The sequence below is a fragment of the Spermophilus citellus genome (genome assembly GCF_964194105.1).
Source record: "Spermophilus citellus genome assembly, chromosome: 14".
NCBI classification, from domain to species: domain Eukaryota; kingdom Metazoa; phylum Chordata; class Mammalia; order Rodentia; family Sciuridae; genus Spermophilus; species Spermophilus citellus.
In genome coordinates this window covers 45,829,974-45,853,319 of record NC_138194.1, presented here as the reverse complement: position 1 = coordinate 45,853,319, position 23,346 = coordinate 45,829,974, and the positions used below count along the sequence as shown (strand labels likewise).

The following is a 23,346-nucleotide window of genomic DNA, read 5'->3' as shown; positions in this document are numbered from 1 at the left end:
AGAGTTCAAAGCAATGAGGAACACAAGAATGGGGAAGGGGCTACAATCTGAAATTAGACTGACTTTTGGGATAGGGCAGCAATGTAGCTATGAAACAACTGTATTGCAAAAATAAATAAATAAATAAAGCTCTGACCCCAACTCATTAAACCAACAGCAGGAAAGTCCAGAGTGCAGGGCAGGATCCAGGCTAGGTTAATTCAACAACTTGACAGTATCTGCAATTCAGGTTCTTGTTCTTCTGCACTCACCATTCCTCTGTCCAGAGCATCTGCTTCATGCCAAGGCTAACCCCCTTTGTGGTCATCAAACAAGTGTCAACAGAAACATTACAGCTTCCCTGCTGGTTTACATCCAGTGAGACAGCCTGGGAATTTTAGGCCTTTCCTTCTGATCAGTCAGCTTTAGTAATGTGTCTAACCTGAACAATGATGGTCTCTTGGAAATACCCCACACTGGCTGTCCTAGAAAACCAAAATCCACCCTAGAGTAAGAATGTGATGCACACCAGAACAAAATAGGGAACAGGAAATGTCTAATAACTCATTCTATAATTCCTGAACCCCCTCACCACATCATGTGTATAAAAAGGTAACAGGGGGCTGGGGCTTGGGCTCAGTGGTAGAGCGCTTGCCTAGCACATGTGAGGCACTGGGTTTGAACCTAAGCATCAAATAAAAATAAATAAAGGTATTATGTTTATCTACAACTAAAAAATTTTAAAAACAAAAAAAGGTAACAGGGCTGGTGTAATGGCACATGCCTGTAATCCCAGCATCTTGGGAGGCTAGGGTAGGAGGATAAGTCCAAAGCCAACCTCAAAAAGACTTTATCTCAAAATTAAAAATACAAAAGGGCTGGGGACATAACTCAGTGACAGAACACCCCTGGGTTCAATTCCCAGTATCACACACACACAAAAAAAAAAAATCAAAGGAAATTTTGATGCAAGGATGAATCATCTTTTTTTTTTTAATGATAATTTTACTTTTATTTATTTCTTCTCTGGCACTTTCTTTTTTCCCCCAAATGTTTTTATTGGCTCATTATAGTTGCATATATTGCAAGGATTTGTTGTTACATATTAGTGAGTGTATACATACAATATAACAATATAATTTGGCCAATATCATATCTCTAGCACTTCCCCTTCCCTTCCCCTCCCATTCCCTAATCCCTTTTCCTTATTCTCCTGATTTCCTTTTGCTTTTCCTGAGACACTGCCTGCCCACCCTTCTTTTCCTTTTTCCTCTCTAGCTTCCACTTATGAGAGAAAACATATAAACCTTGAAATTCCAAGTTTGGCTTATTTCACTTAACATAATGATTTCAAATTCCATCCATTTTCCCACGAATGACATAATTTCAATTTTCTTTATGACTGAATAAAACTCTATTGTGTATATGTATAACATTTTCTTTATCCATTCATTCACTGATGGACACCTAGCCTGGTTCCATAATTTGGCTATTGTGAATTGTGCTGCTGTAAACATGGGTATTCATGTATAACTATAGTATGATGACTAATTCTTTTTTTTATTGGTTGTTCAAAACATTACAAAGCTCTTGACATATCATATTTCATACATTAGATTCAAGTGGGTTATGAACTCCCATTTTTACCCCAAATACAGATTGCAGAATCACATCGGTTACACATCCACATTTTTACATAATACCCTATTAGTAACTGTTGTATTCTGCTACCTTTCCTATCCTCTAAAAACTGAAAAGTTTTTTCTCAGCAAGAGAAACAATAAGAGAGGTAAATAGGGAGCCTACATCATGGGAACAAATTTTTACTCCTCACACCTCAGATAGAGCCCTAATATCCAGAGTATACAAAGAACTCAAAAAATTAGACAATAAGATAACAAATAACCCAATCAACAAATGGGCCAAGGACCTGAACAGACACTTCTCAGAGGAGGACATACAATCAATCAACAAGTACATGAAAAAATGCTCACCATCTCTAGCAGTCAGAGAAATGCAAATCAAAACCACCCTAAGATACCACCTCACCCCAGTAAGATTGGCAGCCATTATGAAGTCAAACAACAACAAGTGCTGGCGAGGATATGGGGAAAAGGGTACACTTGTACATTGCTGGTGGGACTGCAAAAGGATGAATCATCTTAAAGGACACGATGTGTGGAGGATATTTTTGGGGGAAAGCAGTGTTCAATGATCCCTAAATCCCACACTCCTTCCCTTAAGAGGTGAAAAGGAAGTAGCATCTGAGCTGAGAAACATTAACATCAATTATAGAAATGGGGGCCGGGTAGAGTGGAGTGGAGCTGAGGCAGAGGGAACTGTGCAGGCAAAGGTCCTGAAGAGGGAAGAAGAATGGCACATTCTAGAGCAGAGAGTGAGGGAGGGTAGCGGAAGAAGGGATTGAAAGGGAAAAAGCAGAAAGACTGGAAAGCCCTCCAACACTTCCAACAGATGCAGGTGCAGGAAGGTCACCAAAGAGACCGTGGCGTCATCCGGGGCAGCATGGCTGGAGATCTGCCCCAGAGTAGCAGCAGACAAATGGGGAGATGGAGTCAATGGATTCAAGAGGTTTCACTGCCTGTCGGGGGAGGAAAAAATTCAGTGACAAGTAATATTAACCATGCCTTTTTATTTTCTGTATTTCTGATGCTTTGATATCAGGGGTCTTGCTATCCCTGAAGGAACTGTTCCTCCCAGGGCTAGCTAATCCTTAGAGACTGTAATAAACCACCTGTGAGAACACCTTTCCCATGGAAACCAGCTGATCCAGAGCACGTGCACTGGCAACCACCTCCTCTGTGAGGCTCTGGCACTCTGGACCACCTGTCCAGAGACCAGGTCCAAGACAGCCAGGAGCAGCCCCTATGCCCCAGAGCCTGCTGAAATGATTCAAACCAGCCAATCCTAAACCTACCAACCCTGCCTCGCCTGTTCCTTTTCATAGAAAACAAAATAAAAGCTCTTGCCCACGTTCCTCCTCTCTGTCAACCTCCAGACAGCCCCAGTGCGTCCCTGCATACACCTGGGAGCTCTGGGCAGGGCATCATGCCAACAGCTCTCAACTGTTTCTAGAGCTCCATAAGGATAAAAAGTCTTCCTTCAAGACAGTCACTCCTGTATCCTCCTCTTCCCACACCCGATTAACAGATTCCAGGTCCTCTTAAAATAAGAACACCACTTTTGAAAAATAAAAATATACTCAATTTATTCTAATTGAGACGAGGGTGGTGTGTGATGGTAAAATTCAAACAAAAGAGTTTTTCTTCAGTATGCCCAGCAATGGCTTCTGCAACACATCTGTATCGGCCCTAAAACAAAGGGGAAAAAATACAAGTTAAAATGTTAAATGTTGCTATTTTTAAATATCTTTTTAGTTGCAGTTGGACACATTATTTGCTGAGGATCGAACCCAGCATCTCCCATGTGCTAGGCGAGCGCTGTACCGCTGAGCCACAACCCCAGCCCCAAATGCTGCTCTTTTTAAAGAATTTTTATTGTCAGTACTGCAATTGAACCTGGACTAAGACTGGCCTCAAACTTGTGATTCTCCTACCTCAGCCTCTTGAGTAGCTGGAATTACAGGCATGTGCCACAGCACCTGGCTTTAAAAAGAACTTCCTTAATGCCACATAATTAAATTGTTTATATATTCTTCTGGTGGTAGGAGCTGAACCCAAGCCTCATGCATGCTAGGCAAGTTTTCTACCACTGAGCTACACTCCCAACCCAGTTATCATTTTTTCAGTTTTCAAATGACATGGAATATTACATGCCTTTGAATTCAATGATTATAGATTCCATTTATTTCCCAATTAAAAGATGAGGAGTGGGGGTGGTGGCACATGCCTATAATCCTAGCAACTCAGGAGGCTGAGGCAGGAGGATTGCAAATTCAAGGTTAGCCTTGACAACTTACGGATACCCTATATCAAAATTTAAAAAAAAAATAAATGAGCCTGGATGTAGCTCAATGGTAAAATACCTCTGGGTTTGATCCCTAGTACAAAAAAGAAAAAAGAAAAAAAGAAAAAACTGAGGACTTCTACAATTCTTAGAAAATAGCCTATAAGTTTCTCAGGTATTATGCTTTTTGTAACAAAACATCTAAAGAATATGCTTTAATAAAGTGTATTTTTAAATAGTTTCCAGAAGTGAAATATATAAAATTTCATTGCCAGTTATATGATACAAATATTTAAAATTACATTGGTATTCATTGAGGCAGTAGTTATTTTTAGAAATGTCTGGACATTCAAACTAAGTTCCAAAGAAAATTTTTAAACAAAAATAAGCCTATAAGTTATGTGATTTCTATTCTCCTAAACAATTTATATAATTAGTATATTGCATGAGTAGTTATACACTATTTCTGACTTATATACAGTTATTGAACATGCTTTCATATGAAGACCATTCAACAGATTAATAAAATGAGCATTCTCATTACTTCTAGCCTTGTATGTTAGAGGAAAAAATGACAAAAAAGAGCAAATCATATGTGCAATTTTTCCATATTCTACAGAAGGAAGAAATACCTACAACTAAAATTTTTAAACAATTTAATCTTGGATCACTATTTTTAGAGGTTGTAAATTACTTCTTTCAAAATCTTAACACATCTGTTACTGAAAAAGGTTAAGAACATACAAAATAAATTTTGAAGAATACCTTAAGAAATAGTATTCCCCTGAAGGAAAATGGTATCGTCGTGTTCACAGTCTCTGCAAACATAATGCAAAATACATCATTATTAGGTGATCTTTCTTTTCTTTCTTTCTTTTTTTAATTGTATGGAACATCCCTTTATAGACAACACTGGTTACTGGCAGAGGCAGTCTCAAGTAAACTAGAGAAATAATAGATCTTACACCCTGACTAGTACTCTCCTGTGGCTTCTTCAGCCCCACAGAGCCTCTCTCTCAGGGGATGCAAAATTTAAGATGAACTGGTCTCAAAAATGAATGAATGAATGAATGAAAATATGCATTACCTCAGGTTATATATGTACATATTTAATTGTATTTTTCAAAAATATTGTTGCACCTTTACCTGGATGTAATAGAGAAAACTTTTCCTAAGGGTGGGAGAGATATTCCAAAGGCAGCCAGACAACTGAAGCTCCTCTTATCACAGCACTGAGAAGCCTGACTAAGGTCAATAGACACAAGGAGGGGTTTGGGAGAGGGTAAACAGAAAGAAATTCAGTAAGAGGCACCAAAAACACAGAGTGAAGGAATCACTCCTGGTTCTTCTCTAGCACAGTAAGGTAACTGTTGGGCAAACAACCTATGATATATTTCAAAATGACTGGTAAGTACATAATTCCCAATGCACAAAAATGATTCATGGTTGAAGAGACAGAAATGCTTATTACCCTGATTTGAGTAATAAACATTGTTTACATGTATTGACTTACCATAACATACCCATAAAGATGTACAAATTTAAAAATAAAATACAATTTTTAAAATAGAAGGCTAAGAATTTAGTTTCTGATTAAATCATAGCCATAATCCTGGTCATGAACAAGCCATGAAGTACAGCCAGAACTGGAGGAAAAACCACACTCTGCCATCTAGTCAGACAGAGGAAACTGTTGAAGTGGGTAGAGGCAGGGAGTACGAATGGAAAGAAAGAAATATTTTTGATGTTAAACAAAAGATATAGTTTTCAGTTTTGATTTGGTGGTGCAGGGGACTGAATCCAGGGGCACTTTATCACTGACCTACATTCCCAGCTCTTTTCATTTTTTATTTAAGACAGAGTCTCCCTGTGTTGCTAACTTGGGATCCTCCTGTCTCAGCCGCCCAAGTCACTGAGATTACAGATGTGTACCACTGCACCCAGCCAAAAAATCTTCTTTAAGTAACAGTCAAATGTACAATTAAAATAGTTACTGTTCTCAGAATTGGCTACAGATAATACTTAAAGGCAGATAAATAGATTATGCCTGCATGCATACATCTGTTCTCATAAATATTTCTTCTTCTGGGGGTAACACACTGAGATGCTTCTTAAGCTCAGTGAAGAGATTGTATCTTCTTAATCTTATATCTTTAATTCAAGGACAATTCAATTTAAAAATCTAATAGTCAATAAATATTTATTGAAAGTCTACTATATGCCAGGAACTAGGGAGATAATGGCTACTATTACAACATCCTTTCCCTCAAAGAGCTAACGACTATTGGGGATATAGACAAATAAAGAAACTCTTCCAAGTACAATATGCAATGAAAAAGAAACAGTAAGGATAACGGTGGCAAAGCATTTTTGGAAAGAAACATGGTTCTGGTGCCAGGCTGTCTGGGTTTGGTTGTCTTTTTTCGCACATAGTAACTTTATTTGTCATAGCCAAAATCATAATTAACAATGCATTTATCCACTCATCAATAGGTAAGTGGATAAATGAATTTAGGTACATCCATACAATGCAATAGAAGGAAGCATATACAACAGCATCAATGAATCTCAGAGTTATTATACTCAGGGAAAAAAGTCAGACAAAGAAGAACACATGCTGTATGAATTTGTATATATGAACTGTAGAAAATGAAATCTACTATACAGTAATTGAAAGTAGGGGGCTAGTGATGTAGCTCAGTAGTGAAGCACCTGTCTATCATACAGTAGACCCAGGGTTCAAGCTCCAGGACCATAAAAAACAAAAACCCAAATGGGGTCGGGGGGTTATTACACCAGAACATTAATCTATCTAGACATCCCATGATCTCTAATTCCTGAAAAGTACATGCTCCCCTTTCTCTATTTTTGCATATCAAATCTCTGCCCACCCTTCATAGTCCAACTCAAAACTATATCATTGAGAATCCTCTTCTGAATTCTCATGATATGCCAAATGTAATTGCTTTATTAGCTTGAGTATTGATCAGATATGTACGTCTGTGTGATTGTCACATACATAAGTTTGTGCCTCTCTTTTCCTCCACCCTGCTCTATGAGGAGGACACGACTGACTGATTCATCTTCGCTTTCTCCATTGTGCCTTGTAGATGGTGTACCATAAATACTTATTCACATGTGAAAAGACAGAGAAATCATAGATGTGTCTTCTGAAATGAGTCATTATTGCATAGATTTCATTTCTCAGCTTCCAAGAAGAAAATAACACTAGAGCTATTTCTAGAAATGATTTCAGAAGTGAACTTTAAGACCTCATATCCAAAGAACAGTGCTCAGGGTCAGGATTTTGACCTGACATGACCACTCTGTGTAGGCTTGCTGAAAGGACCACCCCTGGAGTCTTCTCAGTGCCTATCAGGCTCCATCTGCTCCTTGTAGTTACACTTATCTATCCTTATTTGAGTTATTACTATGGATTTGGCTTCTATTAAGTTCATTTAAATTTTTTATAGACTCTTGCCTAGTTTTCTGCCTAATCAAGCTGTCGACCTTCCTAAGAGAGACCCATGTCTGTTCTCATAGCAAGTGGTGCCCCGGACACAGAAGTCATTGGATAAATATTGGTTGAACTGCACAAGATTGAAATGAATTTGAAAAGTACCTTTAGAAATCTCAAGAAAAAAAGTATATGTTCCTTATTGTTCTTCACTTCCAAAACCTTCAAAGTTTTGAAAATAGTATTTTGGTTCAAGGAACAGAATAAAGGGTAGAAATTATACTGCCAGGTATATCCACTGAAACTTTGCCATATAGACAAGGTTTGCTAAGGAAAGCAAGAAGGGAAAATAGAATAAGCTGGATTTATTGTGTTTTGCATAATATCAGAAGAGAAAGGCATTGAATTGGGGCACAATCTGATTCAGTGAAAGAGTATAGGTCTGCACAAGAGTTAAATATCACAGTCTCTCTCTGCTTCCTGATCATCATGTGAGCTGCTTCCCTCTGCCACACTCTTCTGCCATGAGTTCTGCCTCACCTCAAGTCCTGAGAAATAGAGCCAGTCTAAGACCTCTAAAACCATGAGCTCTCAAATAAACTGTTCCTCCTCTATAATTGGTTGGGTCTTTTAGTCATAGTGGTGAAATAGCTGACTAAAACCAAAATTTTTACCAGGAATGGGGCCATTGCTGTGATTAACCAGACCATGTGGTTCAGAAGCTTTTGGAGCATTTTGGAATTGTGGGAGGGATTTTGAGATGCTTAGCAGCATGAGCTGGTTTAGGTTGTTTAATGTAGATTGTTTTAAGAGGAGCTTAATGGCCGATTCTGGTGGAAGCTAAGACTAGAATGCCAATAGGACCATGGACAGTGAAAATGGGGCTCAAGATTGTTCAGAAAAGGAGGTCTCTATTGGAATTTGGAAGCAGAGGCCATTCATGTTATGAGAAGCTGTCTGCATTTGCCCATGTCCTGAGACTTTCTGTGAGGCTGATTGTAAAAGCAATGGACTTCTTAATCTGGAAGAAGAAATGTCTAGGCAGCTTAGCACTCAGGAAGTGGTATGGTTATTTCTGGCAACTTTAAGCCAAGTTTATTGTGATACTTGGAAGCAGAAAGCAGAGCAGAAAGATTTGAAAACTTGGACTTGAAAGGCAGTAGTAAAACTGAACCTAAGGACTTTGTAGTTGTTAAAGACATTATTGCCACTAAAGAAATCCTGAAGACTTTGCCAGAGACAATAAGAAAGAAGGCTTGAGGGCATCTTAGGTGCAGGAAAGACCACACCCATCTCAGGCTCAAGGGAGTAAAAGTGAAAATTCTCTTGAGAAGAGACAAGTATGGGATCCTTCTTGCACAAGGGGGCCTAGGGAGTGTTTTGAATGTGCTCAGCCACCCACACACTCAGAGACTGCTGCAGGTAGGGTCCCTGGAGGCTGGGCTACTGCTCAAATGGTGGCAGACCTTGGCATCAACCACATGGTGCTGGTTCTGCAGGAATGCAGGATGCTATGGTTAGCGGGTCATGGAGGTTTCCACCAAGATTTCAAAGGAAGGCCTTGGAATCCAGGCAAAGTGCAGCAGGATGGTATTCCCTGTGAGCACTCCCTGAGAAGACAAAGTATAGAGATTTGAGGAGAAAGTCAAAGCTGCAGTAGAGACCCCCAAGATTAAGAAATGCCAGTAATGTGGGACATCGACCTAGGAAAGCTGCAGGAATTGAGCAGAGACAAGCCAACAGAAAGGCCCCTTGAGATGCAACCAACAAGACCACAGGAGTAGAGCTACATAAGCCCTTTGGAGAGGACATCATGCCATGTGCTCCAGATGCTGAACCCAGAACTACTTATAGCTGGATTTTGGTCTTGCTTTGGTCCCATCCATTCTTTCTATGCACCTATTTTTTGTGAATGGAAATGTTTATTCTGTACCTTTATATATAGGATTCTTGTAAATTGCTTTTAGTTTTATAGGAGCTTGCAATGCAAGATTGCCTTGAACCTCAGAGAAGACTTTGGACTTGAACTTTGAGCAATCTCAGAACCATTAAAAGACTTTGGAGACTCTTGGGAATGGATTAAATGTATTTTGCATTGTCAGATGAGTGTGAGCTTTTGGGGTCCAGGGGCAAAATGTCATGGTTTAGATATGAGGTGCCCCCCAAAAGCTCACATGTGAGACAATGCAAGAAGGTTTAGAAAAGAAATAATTGGGTTACGAGAGCCTTAACCCAATCAGTGAATTAATCCCCTTATAGGGATTAATTGAGTGGTAACTGAAGGCAGGTGGGGTGTGGCTAGAGGAGATGGGGCTCTGAGGGAATGGCTTTGGGGTATATATTTGTATCTGGCAATTGAAGACCTTGTTGCCTCCAAGAGAACCCGAGAGTCCCACATACCTATGGAGTAGAGGTTGTCATCAACTCCTTGCAGAGAAAGAGCCACCACCATGCTCTGCCAAGAGCAGGCATAGGCCCAAAGGATCACAACCCAGCTGGCCAGAAGAGCAGCTTCTGAAATATGTGTCAACTTGTGGGGGAGGGTGACAAGTCAAGTCAGGGCCGGGGCCAGTGGGCCAACATCTTTGAAACAGGGGCACCAGAAACTTGGGCAAAAGCATGGAAGTGAGCAGCTAATAAGGCCACAGTTACTGCCGCCACCTCCTGGTATCTATCCTCAGGCAGACATAAGCAGTAGAAACCGAGGAAGTGAGGACTGGGGGGCAGGTGGACAACACAGGATGGATTTTATCAGAAAAAAAGAAAACACCCAAATATGTGCCTACCCTGTTGACCTGGAATATCCTGTGCCGGAGCACGGGTAAGGTTCCTGAGAACAGTTGGTGAGCAGAGACAGGATGGGATGGGCACTGACTCTCCGGTGACATTAGGGCTCTGAGGAGGACACTAACAGTGCTATATCTCCTGGACTGTTGTCAAATAGTAAAGAACAGGCTTTGCTGCACATTTCATTCTTAAAAACGGGATTACCCTGCAGAGGTTCTTGATTTGCAGAAAACACTGCGTGTCAATGCAATGACAGAGTACAGGCAGAAACGTCACCTCTGAGACTTGGGGTGGGGCGTCCAGTGGTTGGGGTTTTCAAGGGGTCACTCTGGAACCTGGAACCCTTGGGCTGACTGAACCATGTCTGGATTGGTTACTGTGTGGTAGATGGACTGGCAATAGTTTTTTTTTTTTTAATGTGTCTTTCATAATAAAAAGATACTTAGGACACCCACAGAACCCAGGCAGGCCCAGGACAGTCCCGCTGGCATCCACAGAGCCTCACACTGGGTCTGGAGACAGCCGACAGCCACAGTGCAGCATGCCACAAGCTGCATCTCTGAACACATCACCCAAAGCCACCGGCCAGCCTCCCCCACCTGACCAGACACTCCATCGCAGAAAGCAGCTGCCTCCATCTTGGGACACCTTCATTGCCATCTTTAGTTGGGGCAACTCCAGCTTGGAACACCAGCTGGGCAGGTACCAATAGTCCTCGATTCCCCCCTCCCCCTGGCAGCTGCTAAACCAGCACAGTGACTGCCCAATACAAAACAGCTTTCCAAGAGAGATGTGCAGCCCCCAGAGTGCAACCCACAAGACCTCTGTAGAGAAAGGTCCCCAATTAGGAAGTAAAGAGGGAGAGGGTGAGTGAGATACAGTTTAGAGAATAAATTAGAAACCAGAAACTGTGAGGGCTACAGGTAATATAAGGAGATAAGAGCAGGCACCCACATCACACAAGGGGACCCCAGAGGATATCCTTGGGGTGCAGTCTCCCACTGGGGACTGGCTGATGCCACACCCCACTTCCAGGTGCCCTGCACCCAAGACCAACCCTCCCTCCTGGGTAACCTTCACCATCCTGAGGGTGGAGATATCAGCAAACAACAGACAACCCCACCTATTGGATGAGAAAGGAAGCAGGAAAGATACTGATCTCCAACCAAAACAATCCTTGTTTCTTCAAGATTTTTTTTCCCTCTTTTCTCCCTCTCTATTCTCCCACCCTCATATCCCCAACATTTGTGAAACCAACTACTTTGCATGAATTAGGATACTGAGGACGGGATGTCTGCATAGTATATTACAGTTGTGTTGTATATTTTTTATTTTTTATTTTTCTTAATGTTTATGTATGTTTGTTTTATGTGCTCTATTGTCATCCCACTTACTTGTCTCCCCAAAATCACATTCTCTCTCTTCTCCTGCTACTAACCATCTTGTTTAGATTCCTCTTTCACACTTCCTAAGAACTAATAACTATATTCTCACCTCCTACCCCCTCAACATCTCATCCTACACCTCATCCCCTGTTTTTGTCCACCCTTTTGCAAACCTACTATTTATATTGTAGATAATAATTGAACTCACCATTTCTATATATTGTGACAAAACTATAAACAGCTTAATAGCAACTCTATGGTTTAAGGTTGTATATTGTTCATATTGGGATCTGTAAACATTGTTCTTCCCCTTAAAGGAGAAGTATTGGAACCCTGCAGCGGCATTATAGGCCTATAGGGTAAAAATGGTAATGCCGAGCCGCAGTGCTAGAAGCGAAGATTCATGAACAACATGAAAACACAAGGGAAAAAAGTGCCCCAAATAAATGAAGATACTATATTATCAGAATCATATCCAGCACAACAGAAGAAGTGACAGAGAAGGAGTTCAGGATGTACATAATTAAAATGTTCTGTGAATTAAAGGATGATATAAGAGAACAAATATAGGCAGCAAAAGATAATTTCAATAACAAGATACATGAACAAATACAGGAAGCAAAAGATTACTTCAATAGGGAGATAGAGGTTCAGAAAAAAACATACAAACAGAAATCCTTGAAATGAAAGAAACAATAAACCAATTAAAAGCTCAACAGAAAGCATCACCAACAGATTAGACCACTTGGAAGACAGGACCTCAGACAGACAATGAAGACAAAATATATAATCTTGAAAAGAATGTAGATCACACAGTGAAGATGGTAAGAATCCATGAGCAGAACATTTAAGAAATATGGGATAACATAAAAAGACCAAATTTAAGAGTTATTGGGATAGAGGAAGGCATAGAGTTCCAAACCAAAGGAATGAACAATTTACTCAATGAAATACTATCAGAAAATTTTCCAAGCACAAAAAATGAATTGGAAAACCAAATATAAGAGGCTTACAGGATACCAAATGTACAAAATCACAACAGACCCACACCAAGGCACATTAAAATGAAAATGCCTAACACAGAGAATAAGGAGAGAATCTTAAAAGTCATGAGAGAAAGGAATCAGATTACATATAGGGGGAAACCAATTGGGATATCTGCAGATTTTTCAACCCAGACCCTGAAAGAGAAGATCCTGGAACAATATATACTAAACTCTGAAAGAAAATGGATGTCAACCAATAATCTTATATCCAGCATAATTAAGCTTTACATTTGATGATGAAATAAAAACCTTCCATGATAAACAAAAGTTAAAAGAATTTACAGCTAGAAAGCCTGCACTACAGAACATCCTCAGCAAAATATTCCATGAGGAGGAAATGAAAAACAACAATGAAAATCAGCAGAGGGAGGTATTACACTAAAGGAAAAACTAATCAAAGGAGAAACCAAGTCAAGTCTGGGAATACAAATCATGACTCAATAATAACCCTGAATGTTAATAGCCTAAACTCACCAATCAAAAGACATAGACTTTCAGATTGGATTGAAAAAAATCAATCAATATGCTGCCTCCGAGAGGTTTATCTCAGAGGAAAAGACATCCTCAGACTGAAGGTGAAAGGTTGGGAAAAAAACATACCACTCACATGGACTGCAGAAACAAGCAGGGATCTCCATTCTCATATCAAATAAAGTAGACTTCAAACTAAAGTTAATCAAAAGAGATAAAGGACATTTAATACTGCTCAAGGGAACCATTCATCAAAAAGGCATAACAATTATAAATATATATGTCCCAAACAATGGAGCATCTAAATTCATCAAACTCTTCTCAAGTTTAACAGTCAAATAGACCACAGCACAATAATTCTGGGTGACTTTACCACACCTCTTTCAGCACTGGAGAGTTCTTCCAAATAAAAGTTGAACAAAGAAACTATAGAACTCAATAATATAATCAATAACTTAGGCTTAACTGACATATATAGAATATTTCATCCTTCAACAAGCAAATATACTTTCTTCTCAGCAACACATGGATCCTTCTCTAAAATAGACCATATACTATGCCACAAAGCAACTCTTAGCAAATACAAAAAAGTAGAGATGCCACCCTGCATTCTATCAAGTCATAATGGAATGAAATTAGAAATCAATGATAAAATAAAAAATAAAAACTACTCCAACACCTGGAGATTAAATAATATGTGATCGAATGAACAATAGATTGCAAAAGACATAAAAGAAGAGATTAAAAAATTCTTAGAGGTAAATGAGAACACTATGCAATATATCAAAATCTCTGGAACACTATGAAGGCAGTACTAAAAGGAAAGTTCATTGCATAGAGTTCATTTCTTAAAAGAAGAAAAAGTCAACAAATAAATGACTTAACATTGCATCTCAAAGCCTACAAAAAGAAGAACAAATCAACACCAAAAGCAGTAGAAGACAGGAAATAATTAAAATTAGAGCTGAAATTCAATGAAATTGAAACAAAAGAAACAATTGAAAAAACTGACAGAACAAAAAGTTGGTTATTTGAAAAAATAAGTAAAATTAATAAACCCCAGCCATGCTAACAAAGAGAAGGAGAGAGAAAACTCAAATTACTAACATCTGTGATGAAAAAATATATATATCACAACAGACACTACAGAAGATAATCAGAAATTATTTTGAACATTTGAACTCCAATAAAATTCTTATAAAGAATTATGTTCCATTCCGTAAGCAAGATGAGCTGAATGCTTACCTCCCTTCAGAGCTCTGCAAAAAGAATATTCATCATTGGCTCCTCGGCAAATAACTTCTTTGCGCTTTGGCAAATTCATGGAGTTGACAGATATATAGAGATTGAAATATAATTGTTTTAAATCTCTCCCTTAAAAAGAAAAAATTCCATTAGCCCCTTAAATAAGAAATTCTCCTATACAGAACAGCATTTTTTTGCATACTTAGCATGTGCCCTGGGCTTTTCCTACATTATTTCATTTCATCATCACAACTATCCATGAGGTGGGTGTTATTATTGCCCTCAGGTTCTGCAAACAGAAGTTCCAAGAGGGCAACTTTGTGGTCAAGTAGAATGTTCCATGGTAAGGGCTATGTATGTCTTGTCTAAAAGTAGAGAAACCTTCATAACTTGATATTAGAAACTATCAAAGACAAAAAATTTTCAATTCTAGTCTCTTCTGCTAGAAAATTCAAAGGAAAGGAAGTGAAGACAATTAACTCATGCCAACTTTTTAGTATTTTTGATGAAATATTTCTTGCAGAATAAATTTGAATTTTTTAATTAAAAATTAAATATATGGCCTTTAAAATTTCTTCATGTTCTCTCTATTACCAGTTAATGTGGAAAATTCCAGTAAATGATACACTTGCTTGAACTCTTACAAAGTATTCAACCAGTCCAAATGGAAAAGATGTACAATCTTTTATCTAAGGAAAACAATTATTGTAACTACTACCTCACTGAAAATGTTTTTCTAATAAGGTCATGAATCATTGTAGAATATATAAAGAACTAGAGGGCTGTGGTTGTAGCTCAGTGGTAGAGTGCTTGCCTCACGTGCATGAGGCACTGGGTTCGATCCTCAGAATCACATAAAAATAAATAAATAAAATAAAGATATTGTGTCCATCTACAACTAAAAAACATATTTTTTTTTAAAAAAAGAACTCAACATGACACCAAAAAAAAAAACCCAAATAATTCAATAAATGGGCAATTGATGGACACTTTTCTAAAGAAGTACAAATGGTCAACAAGTATAAGATGTTCAATATCTCTAGTTCTCAGGGAAATGCAAATCAAAACTATACTGAGATTTCATCTCACTCCAATTAGACCAGAAATCATCAAGAATACAAATAACAACAAATATCAGAAGGAGGGTAGTTGGCAGGTAGCCTAGAGCTTAGTGTAGCACTCACCCATAGACCAAGCTCTTACAGGATGCTCCTGGAACAATGAAGTACCACAAAGTCCCTCAAACCAGGCAAGTCCTGTCTATCATGGGTCTCTGGTGGTAAGCAGCCTTTGCTCCAGGGCTCCTCACTGACCTGGCTGAGAGGAACTCAAGGATGCATTTTTGTTGTGATGATCATCCTATCTAATTCTCTTTCCTTCCCTTTCACTTTTCATTTTTGTGGTTTATACTTTGGGGTGTGTGTGTTGGTTTTTTTTTTTTTTTTTGAGACAGGGTCCCACTATATTGCCCAGGCTAGTTTCAAACTGGGGGCTCAAGAGATGCTCCTGCCTCACCCTCTTGAGTAGCTGGGACTACAGACACACACAGCAAGCCTAGCCCCTTTCACTTCTCAAAGGTATCAGAACTGAACTCCAATCTGAATCCTCTTCATGACTTCTGTGGCCTCCTCTCCCTTTATTGTTCACAGGCATTTCCCACAATAAATCTCTAGAATGAGAGCCTTACTACTATCATTTCACTTATCATGTTATGTTATCTGCGTATCCATATGTCCTATTGCTCTGACATTCTTGAAGATCAAAAGAATGCCCTATCAATAAATTTACAGTCTACATAATACTTGAAATATACCAAGTATTTACTAAGTATCTTTCCTGACCCTGTTGTGTATGTGTGTCTGATGCTAGGGATCAAACCCATGGACTCATGTATGACAGGCAAGTGCTCTACCACTGACCTAAACCACCCATCCCTAAGTATTTTTTAGTGAAAAAGTGAATGCAAAGACAAGAATATCCAAATACAAATGAAACAATTAGTTACAGGGAAATTAAACACTGAGAACTGAAATACTCAGAAATTAAAACACAATTATTGCTAGGTGTGGTGGTGCAGGTCTGTAATCCCAGCAATTCAGGAGGCTGAGGCAGGAGGATCACAAGTTCAAGGCCAGTCTCAGCAATATAGTGAGGCTCTAAGCAACTTAGCAAGACCAACCAAGAAGAATATTTCAAAATTTTTAAAAATTTTTTTAAAAAGGGCTGGGACATGGCTCAATGTTTGAGCTCCCTGGGTTCAATCCCTGGTACTCAAACAAAAAAACCACAATTGTCTATCATTCTGAGTTCTATATCCATTTTTATCCCTGTGTCCTTAGGTAATCCTCTACCCATGAGTGCGAACTGGCCTAGTGACTTGCTTCTAACCAACAAAATACAGCAAAGATGACAAGTATCACTCTACAAATACACTACTTTAGACTGTCACTTCCTCTTTGTTATCTGACTGTCCCTCTGGCTGGCTTTGATGAAGCCAGAACCTAATTTGAAAAAACCTGTGTGGTAAGGAACTGAGGGATAGCCAACAGCCAATATTCAGAAACTATACTGTCAACAAGCACATGAGCTTAGAAGTGGTTCCTTCCCTGGGTAGCCCACAGAAGAGACCACAGCCCTGGTCAATGCCAAGACTGTAGCCTTGTTGGAGACTCTGAAGCTAGCACAGGTAAGCCATATCCAGACTACTGACCTACTATGAGATTATGAGATAATAGATGTGTACTGTTTTAAACTACTAAGATTATGATAATTTGCTATATAACAATATATAATTAATACAAGTATATTTGGAACCCAGGGCTGATTTAATGAAAAATAAATGCAAAGACAAGGCTATCATATACAAATAGAACAATTAGATTCAGGAAAATTAAAACATAATTGTCTATCATTCATTTCTTGGATGCTAGAGGACTAAAATTAGGAGGAGGGGAGGGTGTTTATTAAGTTTATTTGGGACCCTGTTCCAAAATAAAAAATGAAAAGGACTGCCCTTTTTATTTTGAGACAAGTTTTCAATAAGTTTCTCAGGGTCTCACTAAGTTGCTGAGGCTGGCCCCAAACTTGTAGTCCCTCCTGTCTCAGCCTCCTGAGTTGCTGCGATTACATGCGTGAGCCACTGAGCCCAGCTATCATTGATATATCCTAAATAACTAGCTGATCTACAGAAACAAAAAAAAAATGTACTTACTTGGAATGTAGAAAATATGCAAAAATCCTTCAGTGCCTTTCAATGATATACAGGGTTCAGGTCTAACTAAAATAGGAAATTTAATGTCATCTAAACAGAAAAAAAAGGATAATGTCAATAAGTTATTATATATCACTTCTAATAAATACATATATTCTATCATCCCCCAAAAGATGCCTTTTGCATTAAAATTATACAGGGACATCAGCAACATGATAGAGTAGAAAGCCCCTTGATTTACCACCACAAACACAACAATTCATAGACAAACTCCATCTGTTAAAAGTCATAAACTAGGGTTGGGGTTGTGGCTCAGTGATGGAGCACTTGCCTAGCATGTGTGAGGCACTGGGTTCGATTCTCAGCATCACATATAAATAAATAAGATAAAGGTACATTGACAACTAAAATAATAATAATAATAAAGAAAAAAGGTAAATGACCAACACTCTTAGTATGTTGTACTTCCAACATATTTACATACTGGTATTCAATAAATTATAAAAATAATCACAAACTAATTAAAATTCTCCTACACCCAGGAGAACACAAAACTAGACTCACCAAAAACATCCAGGAGATTTAGGATAGACTCTCAGAGTTTCTTACCCCAGTGTAGCCCTATACAATATGGAAAAGACTTCCTAGCCCCTAGTCCCAGTGAGGGGAGAGAAGAAATTGATTTGCATGTCCAGCACTCCAATTCTTCCAGGAAGTTCCCCAGAGGACTAGATTGTTGGAGCTCATATAGATCAGTCTGCCACAGTCTAGCTGCTTAGGAGAAAATGAAGGCCCTGGCTTAGAATGGCAGATACTATTGATCCTCCCCTCTGCTCAGCACATTATGAGCTGATGGAAAATCCCAGTTCTCAGCTTCTGCCTAGGGAGGGAAAGAGTTTGACCCCGACATCCAGCACCACAATTTCTCTGGGGATCCCCTAAAACTAGTATCTGTCTCACTAGTCCTTGAGATCCGACAGGTCTGGCGCAGTCTAGCTATCTGGGAGAAAAGGCAATAGTTGCTTGGGCTCATAGATGCCATTCCCCTGAGGAATTATTGACTAAAAACTTCTCAAATCTGGGAAAGAAAAATCCAGGGAGTCTAAAAGACCCCAAACTAAATGAACTAAAAATATTTCACACCAAGACACATAATAATCATATTGTCACAAATTAAAGAGAAAATTTTGAAAACACCAAGAGAAAAGAAGATGGTTGCTGATCTATGATTGGGTCCGGGGGGCGGGGGGCAGGGGGAACATGCGGATAATGAAGGAACTTTGGACAGCGCAAAGGGGAGGGTGGGAAGGGGTTATGGGGGTAGGAAAGATGGTGGAATGAGATGGACATCCTTACCCTAGATACATGTTTGATTGCACAAATGGTCTATCTCTGCACCTTGTACAACCAGAGAATTGAAATGTTGCTCTCCATTTGTGTATGATGAATTGAAATACATTCTGCTGTCATGTACAACTAAGTAGAACAAATAAAAATAATAATAAAAAAGGAAAGAAAACAGGATGGTTATGTACATGGGAAAAGAAGGAGGAGAAGGAGAGAGAAAGAGGAGGAGGAGGAAGAAGAAGATCCTTTAAACTGAATTTAATTCAACTGACTCAGCCAATCTGCAGAAAGCAAATAGAAACGGGGGTGGGGAGTACTGGGCACTGAACTCAGGGGCTCTCTACCATTGAGCTACACCCCCAGCCCTTTTTATTCTGAAACAGGGTCTCAATAAATTGGAGCCTAGCCTCAAACTTGTGATCCTCCTGCCTCAGTCTCCCAACTTGCTGGGATGACAGGTATACAGCAACACACCCAGTTTAAGACAAAGAGGATCTTTAACAGACTTCAAATGTTAATGAAACAGAAGGAAGGTGAGGAAGTTCTGGTTAAAATAATAGACTGTACAACTGAAAGGCTGGTAAAGAGTCTGACATGCATGGAGTGGAGGACCCACCAGATGCCAAGACACACACATGCTTCACAGGGAGGATTATATGTTACAGCCCCTGCATTCATATGTTGAAGTCCTAACTCCCAATGTCACAGAAAGAGACAGAGATAGAGACTAGAGATAAAGACTTTAAAGAGATGAATGAGTTAAAATAAGGACATGAGGGTGGCCCCAATCCAATCGGACTGGTGTCTTTATAAGAGGAAATTTGGACACTCAAAGAGACACCAGGATGTGTTCACAAACAGCAAAGGCCAGATAAGGACATAGAGCAAAAGCAGCCATCTACAGATGTCTTAGTCTGTATTGTACTACTATAACAGAATATCAAAGACGGGGTAATTTATAAAGAACAAAATTACATTTCTCACTGTTCTAGAGCCTGGGAAGTCCAACATCAAGGTGCTGGCATTTGGTAAGGGCCTTCTTGCTATATCATCTCATGGCAAAAGGTCAAGAGAGGGAGAGAGAGTATACTCTTCTGTTTATTTTATTTTTCATTTTATTTCTTTGCTTTTTTTCTTTTTCTCCACCCCATACCAGGGATTGAAACTGGGGTGCTATACCACTGAGCCACATCCCCAGTCTGGTTTTTTTGTTTGTTTGTTTGTTTGTTTTTTTGACACAGGGTCTTGAAAAGTTGCCGAGGCTGGCCTGCAACTTGTGATCCTCCTGCTTCAGCCTCCGAGTTGCTGGGATAACGGGTGTGCACCACCACACATGGCTCTGTCTTACTCTTACATGGGTCAATTATTACCCTAATCCCCCAGAAGGGACTATACATTAGCATTAGTGTTTTTTCAGAACAGCCAAAACATATTCCCCCAAATAAAAATAAACTAGAAAATATTTTGTTTAAATAGGCTTCTTTATTACAGAACTTCTCTGAACTCAAAATACATTTGTCAGTCTCACTAAGATGATTAAGCCACAGATCCTTTTTTCCCCAAATAATTTCAAAGAACTTGTGTTTTGGGAAACATTACTTTCAACCATCCTGACATCACTAGTGAGTAGAAGAGGGCAGTCAACCCACGGTGAGCAGCTCAGTGGAAAGTACCAAACCAAAACAGCTGTCATGCCCTTCAGATTCTAGCCACTTGCCAATGAGAAAATGTGGGCAGGGAAAGGATGAGACACCAGCTAATAGCAACGGATATAACTAACTTTAAAAAGTCAATATTATTGTTTCTAATGTGACCCTGTTTTCAAATCTTTACCTCAAAGCAATCCTTAGAAAGTAGCCTCTAAAATCACTTTCATTTTTATAACTATAAAAGCTACGGCACAGAGAGGCTAACTATTTTGCTCAAGATCACACACCTAGAAACCAACAGACCAGGAAGATGATTTCCAAGAGCCCTCTAAAATCACAGCCTCGAGCAGAAATAACCTCCAGTAAGCAGCTAGGAATGTTATACCTTTCAGGAAGAAGAACCAGTTATTCTTGGGGTTGAGGCAAAAAAAAAAAAAAAAAAAAGGAAACAGTCCTCCTGGAAACTGGGAAGAAACCGAAACTGGGCTCAAGGTAGAGACAGCTGACCACAGAGACCAACAGAATCACTTGGGGGACAAGCACAAGAATTCAGAGATTTCTCAAGCTCTGTGAGGGGTCAAGAAGATGCATACAGAGAAGTGAGCAGCAGTTGCTTTCCCCCTGGGTAGCAGCAGCAGCAGTTCATGTGTCCCGACAGCAGCAAGTTTCTTGTGAAAACTTCCCTCAAAGAGTTGAGTCCACAAATACGAGTTGTTGCTGTTTTACTTACCACAGTAGGTGTAAGCAATGGTTGCATCAGAGGAGCTGCAGGTCCAGTGTTGCTCCTCAGGTTCAGTAAGTATGGAAGAAAACATAGTAGAAAAGAGCATAAATGATAACATAATGTGATAGCTCCAAAACTTTAAAAATGAAAAAAAAATCGGTAACAAATCATCAGACTCTTCCTTCCAGTAAATAGGAAAAATTTAACTTAGTCATCAGTCACATGATTTCTGAGTTCCTATCCAACCGTTTCCTCTTTCTATGTGCGTGTGTGACTGTGTGTGTGTGTGTGTGTGTGTGTGAGACAGAGAGAGAGAGAGAGAGAGAGAGAGAGAGAGAGATTGATTTAAGCACTTCCTGCAAGGGGAGAGAGGGAAATGACTTTAATGCACTCTTTTTGAACACTTGATGCAAATTTAAAGCATCCAGAGCTTTAAAAACAACACACTTAAGACACTTGCCAGGCAATAGCAAAGAAACCACCTGTTGAGCTCTTTTTAAACTTCAACAGATGCACTTTTTCCATCTGCATTGTTGTTCTATGGCACAACCTCCACCCTCCCCCACCTCTCCACCCTCACCCTGGGCATTGAACTCAGAGGCACTTCATCTCTGAGCCACATCCCCAACCCTATTTTGTATTTTATTTAGAGACAGGGTCTCACTGAGTTGCCTGGCGCCTCGCTTTTGCTGAGGCTGGCTTCGAACTCGAAATCTTCCTACCTCAGTCCCGTCCCCACCAACCCCTGAGATTACAGGCGGGCGCCACTGCGCTCTGCCCCCACAACCTCTTCGTTCAACAATTTTTTTTTTCGTTCAACAATTTTTGATGGCTCATGGACATATAGATCCGAACTGAAATTTTTCATGCAAACTATTTCTGCTCAATAGCAGGTTCAATCACATGTACAGAACCCGCTAGATGACACCCTACAGGGGACACCAGCTGTAGTTCTGAGCTCTACGTGTGTCCTCACCAGTCTTGAGCATGCGCACTCACCTACAACAAATTAGAGCTACCAGGAATTGGTTCGGTTCGATTCGGTTAGGTTCCCTATAGTACGGTATTGGGAATCCAAGCCGGGACTCTGAGCATGCTAGATAAATTGTTTTACCCCTGACTTCCACCCAGCCTGCAAGAGAATATTTTGAATTCCAGTAATAAAACGTCAATATTTTTTGTGTGTCATGTTTTATTTCAAAACTCACTCTGTTTTATGAAAGCAGCTATTCCTGCTGGGTACTCCTGTAATCCCAGTGACTCAGGAGGCAGGAGGATCACAGGTTCAAAGCCAACCTCAGCTACTTAGGGATATCCTGTCTCAAAATGAAAAAAATAAATAAATAAAAAGGGCTGGGGATGTGGCTCAGTGATTAAATGCCCTTGGATACAATCCCTGGTATCCAAAAAAAAAAAAAAAAAAAAAAAAAAGGGTGGAGGGGAAAGCAGCTATTCCTTCTTATTTATTTTTATTAATTAATTTGTTTTTAGTTGTAGATGGTCACTATTTATTTATTTATTTATTTATTTATTTATTTATATGTGGTGCTGAGGATTGAATCCAGTGCCTCCCACGTGCCAGGCAGGTGCTCTACCATTGAGCTACAGTCCCAGACCCGGCTATTCCTTTTAAATGCTTTGCTGAAGAAATCCTTTATAGGGAGTAGTTCAGGGTTAGTAGCCTAACCCTACACAGAGTTGTGGCTTAGAGATCTGCACACATCAGAGGAAAATAATGATATGTTGGTAAAAAAACTTTTGCTATAAAACGGTGATATTTTTCCATATATAAAAATGCAAAAACCCAGCTGGATATGATGCTGCACATCTGTAATCCCAGCTACTCAGGAGACTGAGGCAGGAGGATTGCAAGTTCAAGGCCTGCCCCAAAATTTAAAAATAAATTAATAAATAAAAGGGCCAGGGATGTAGCTCAGGCATTGAGCATACCTGGGTTCAATCCCTAGTACCATAAATAAATAAATAAATAAATAAATAAATAAATAAATAAAATAAAATAAAATAAAAAAGGAAAACCTTCTGGGAGGAAGGGGAGATGGGACACGGGAAGTTGTCCAATGGGCATAGGGTTTCAGGTTTGCAAAATGAAAAAGTTCTAGA

General features: G+C 39.4%; 1 protein-coding gene across 1 annotated transcript; it reads right to left on the bottom strand.

Moving 5' to 3' along the window:
* Positions 1–1,224: 1,224 nt before the first annotated feature.
* LY96 (lymphocyte antigen 96) lies at positions 1,225–22,566 on the bottom strand. The gene is made up of 6 exons (XM_081266108.1): positions 21,232–22,566; positions 17,506–17,595; positions 14,295–14,423; positions 4,669–4,721; positions 3,200–3,308; positions 1,225–2,574 (listed from the first exon to the last, which is right to left on the bottom strand). Exons 1-5 carry the CDS (start codon positions 21,341–21,343, stop codon positions 3,210–3,212), a joined length of 483 nt encoding a protein of 160 aa, XP_081122234.1. The 5' UTR covers positions 21,344–22,566; the 3' UTR covers positions 1,225–2,574; positions 3,200–3,209.
* Positions 22,567–23,346: the final 780 nt, after the last annotated feature.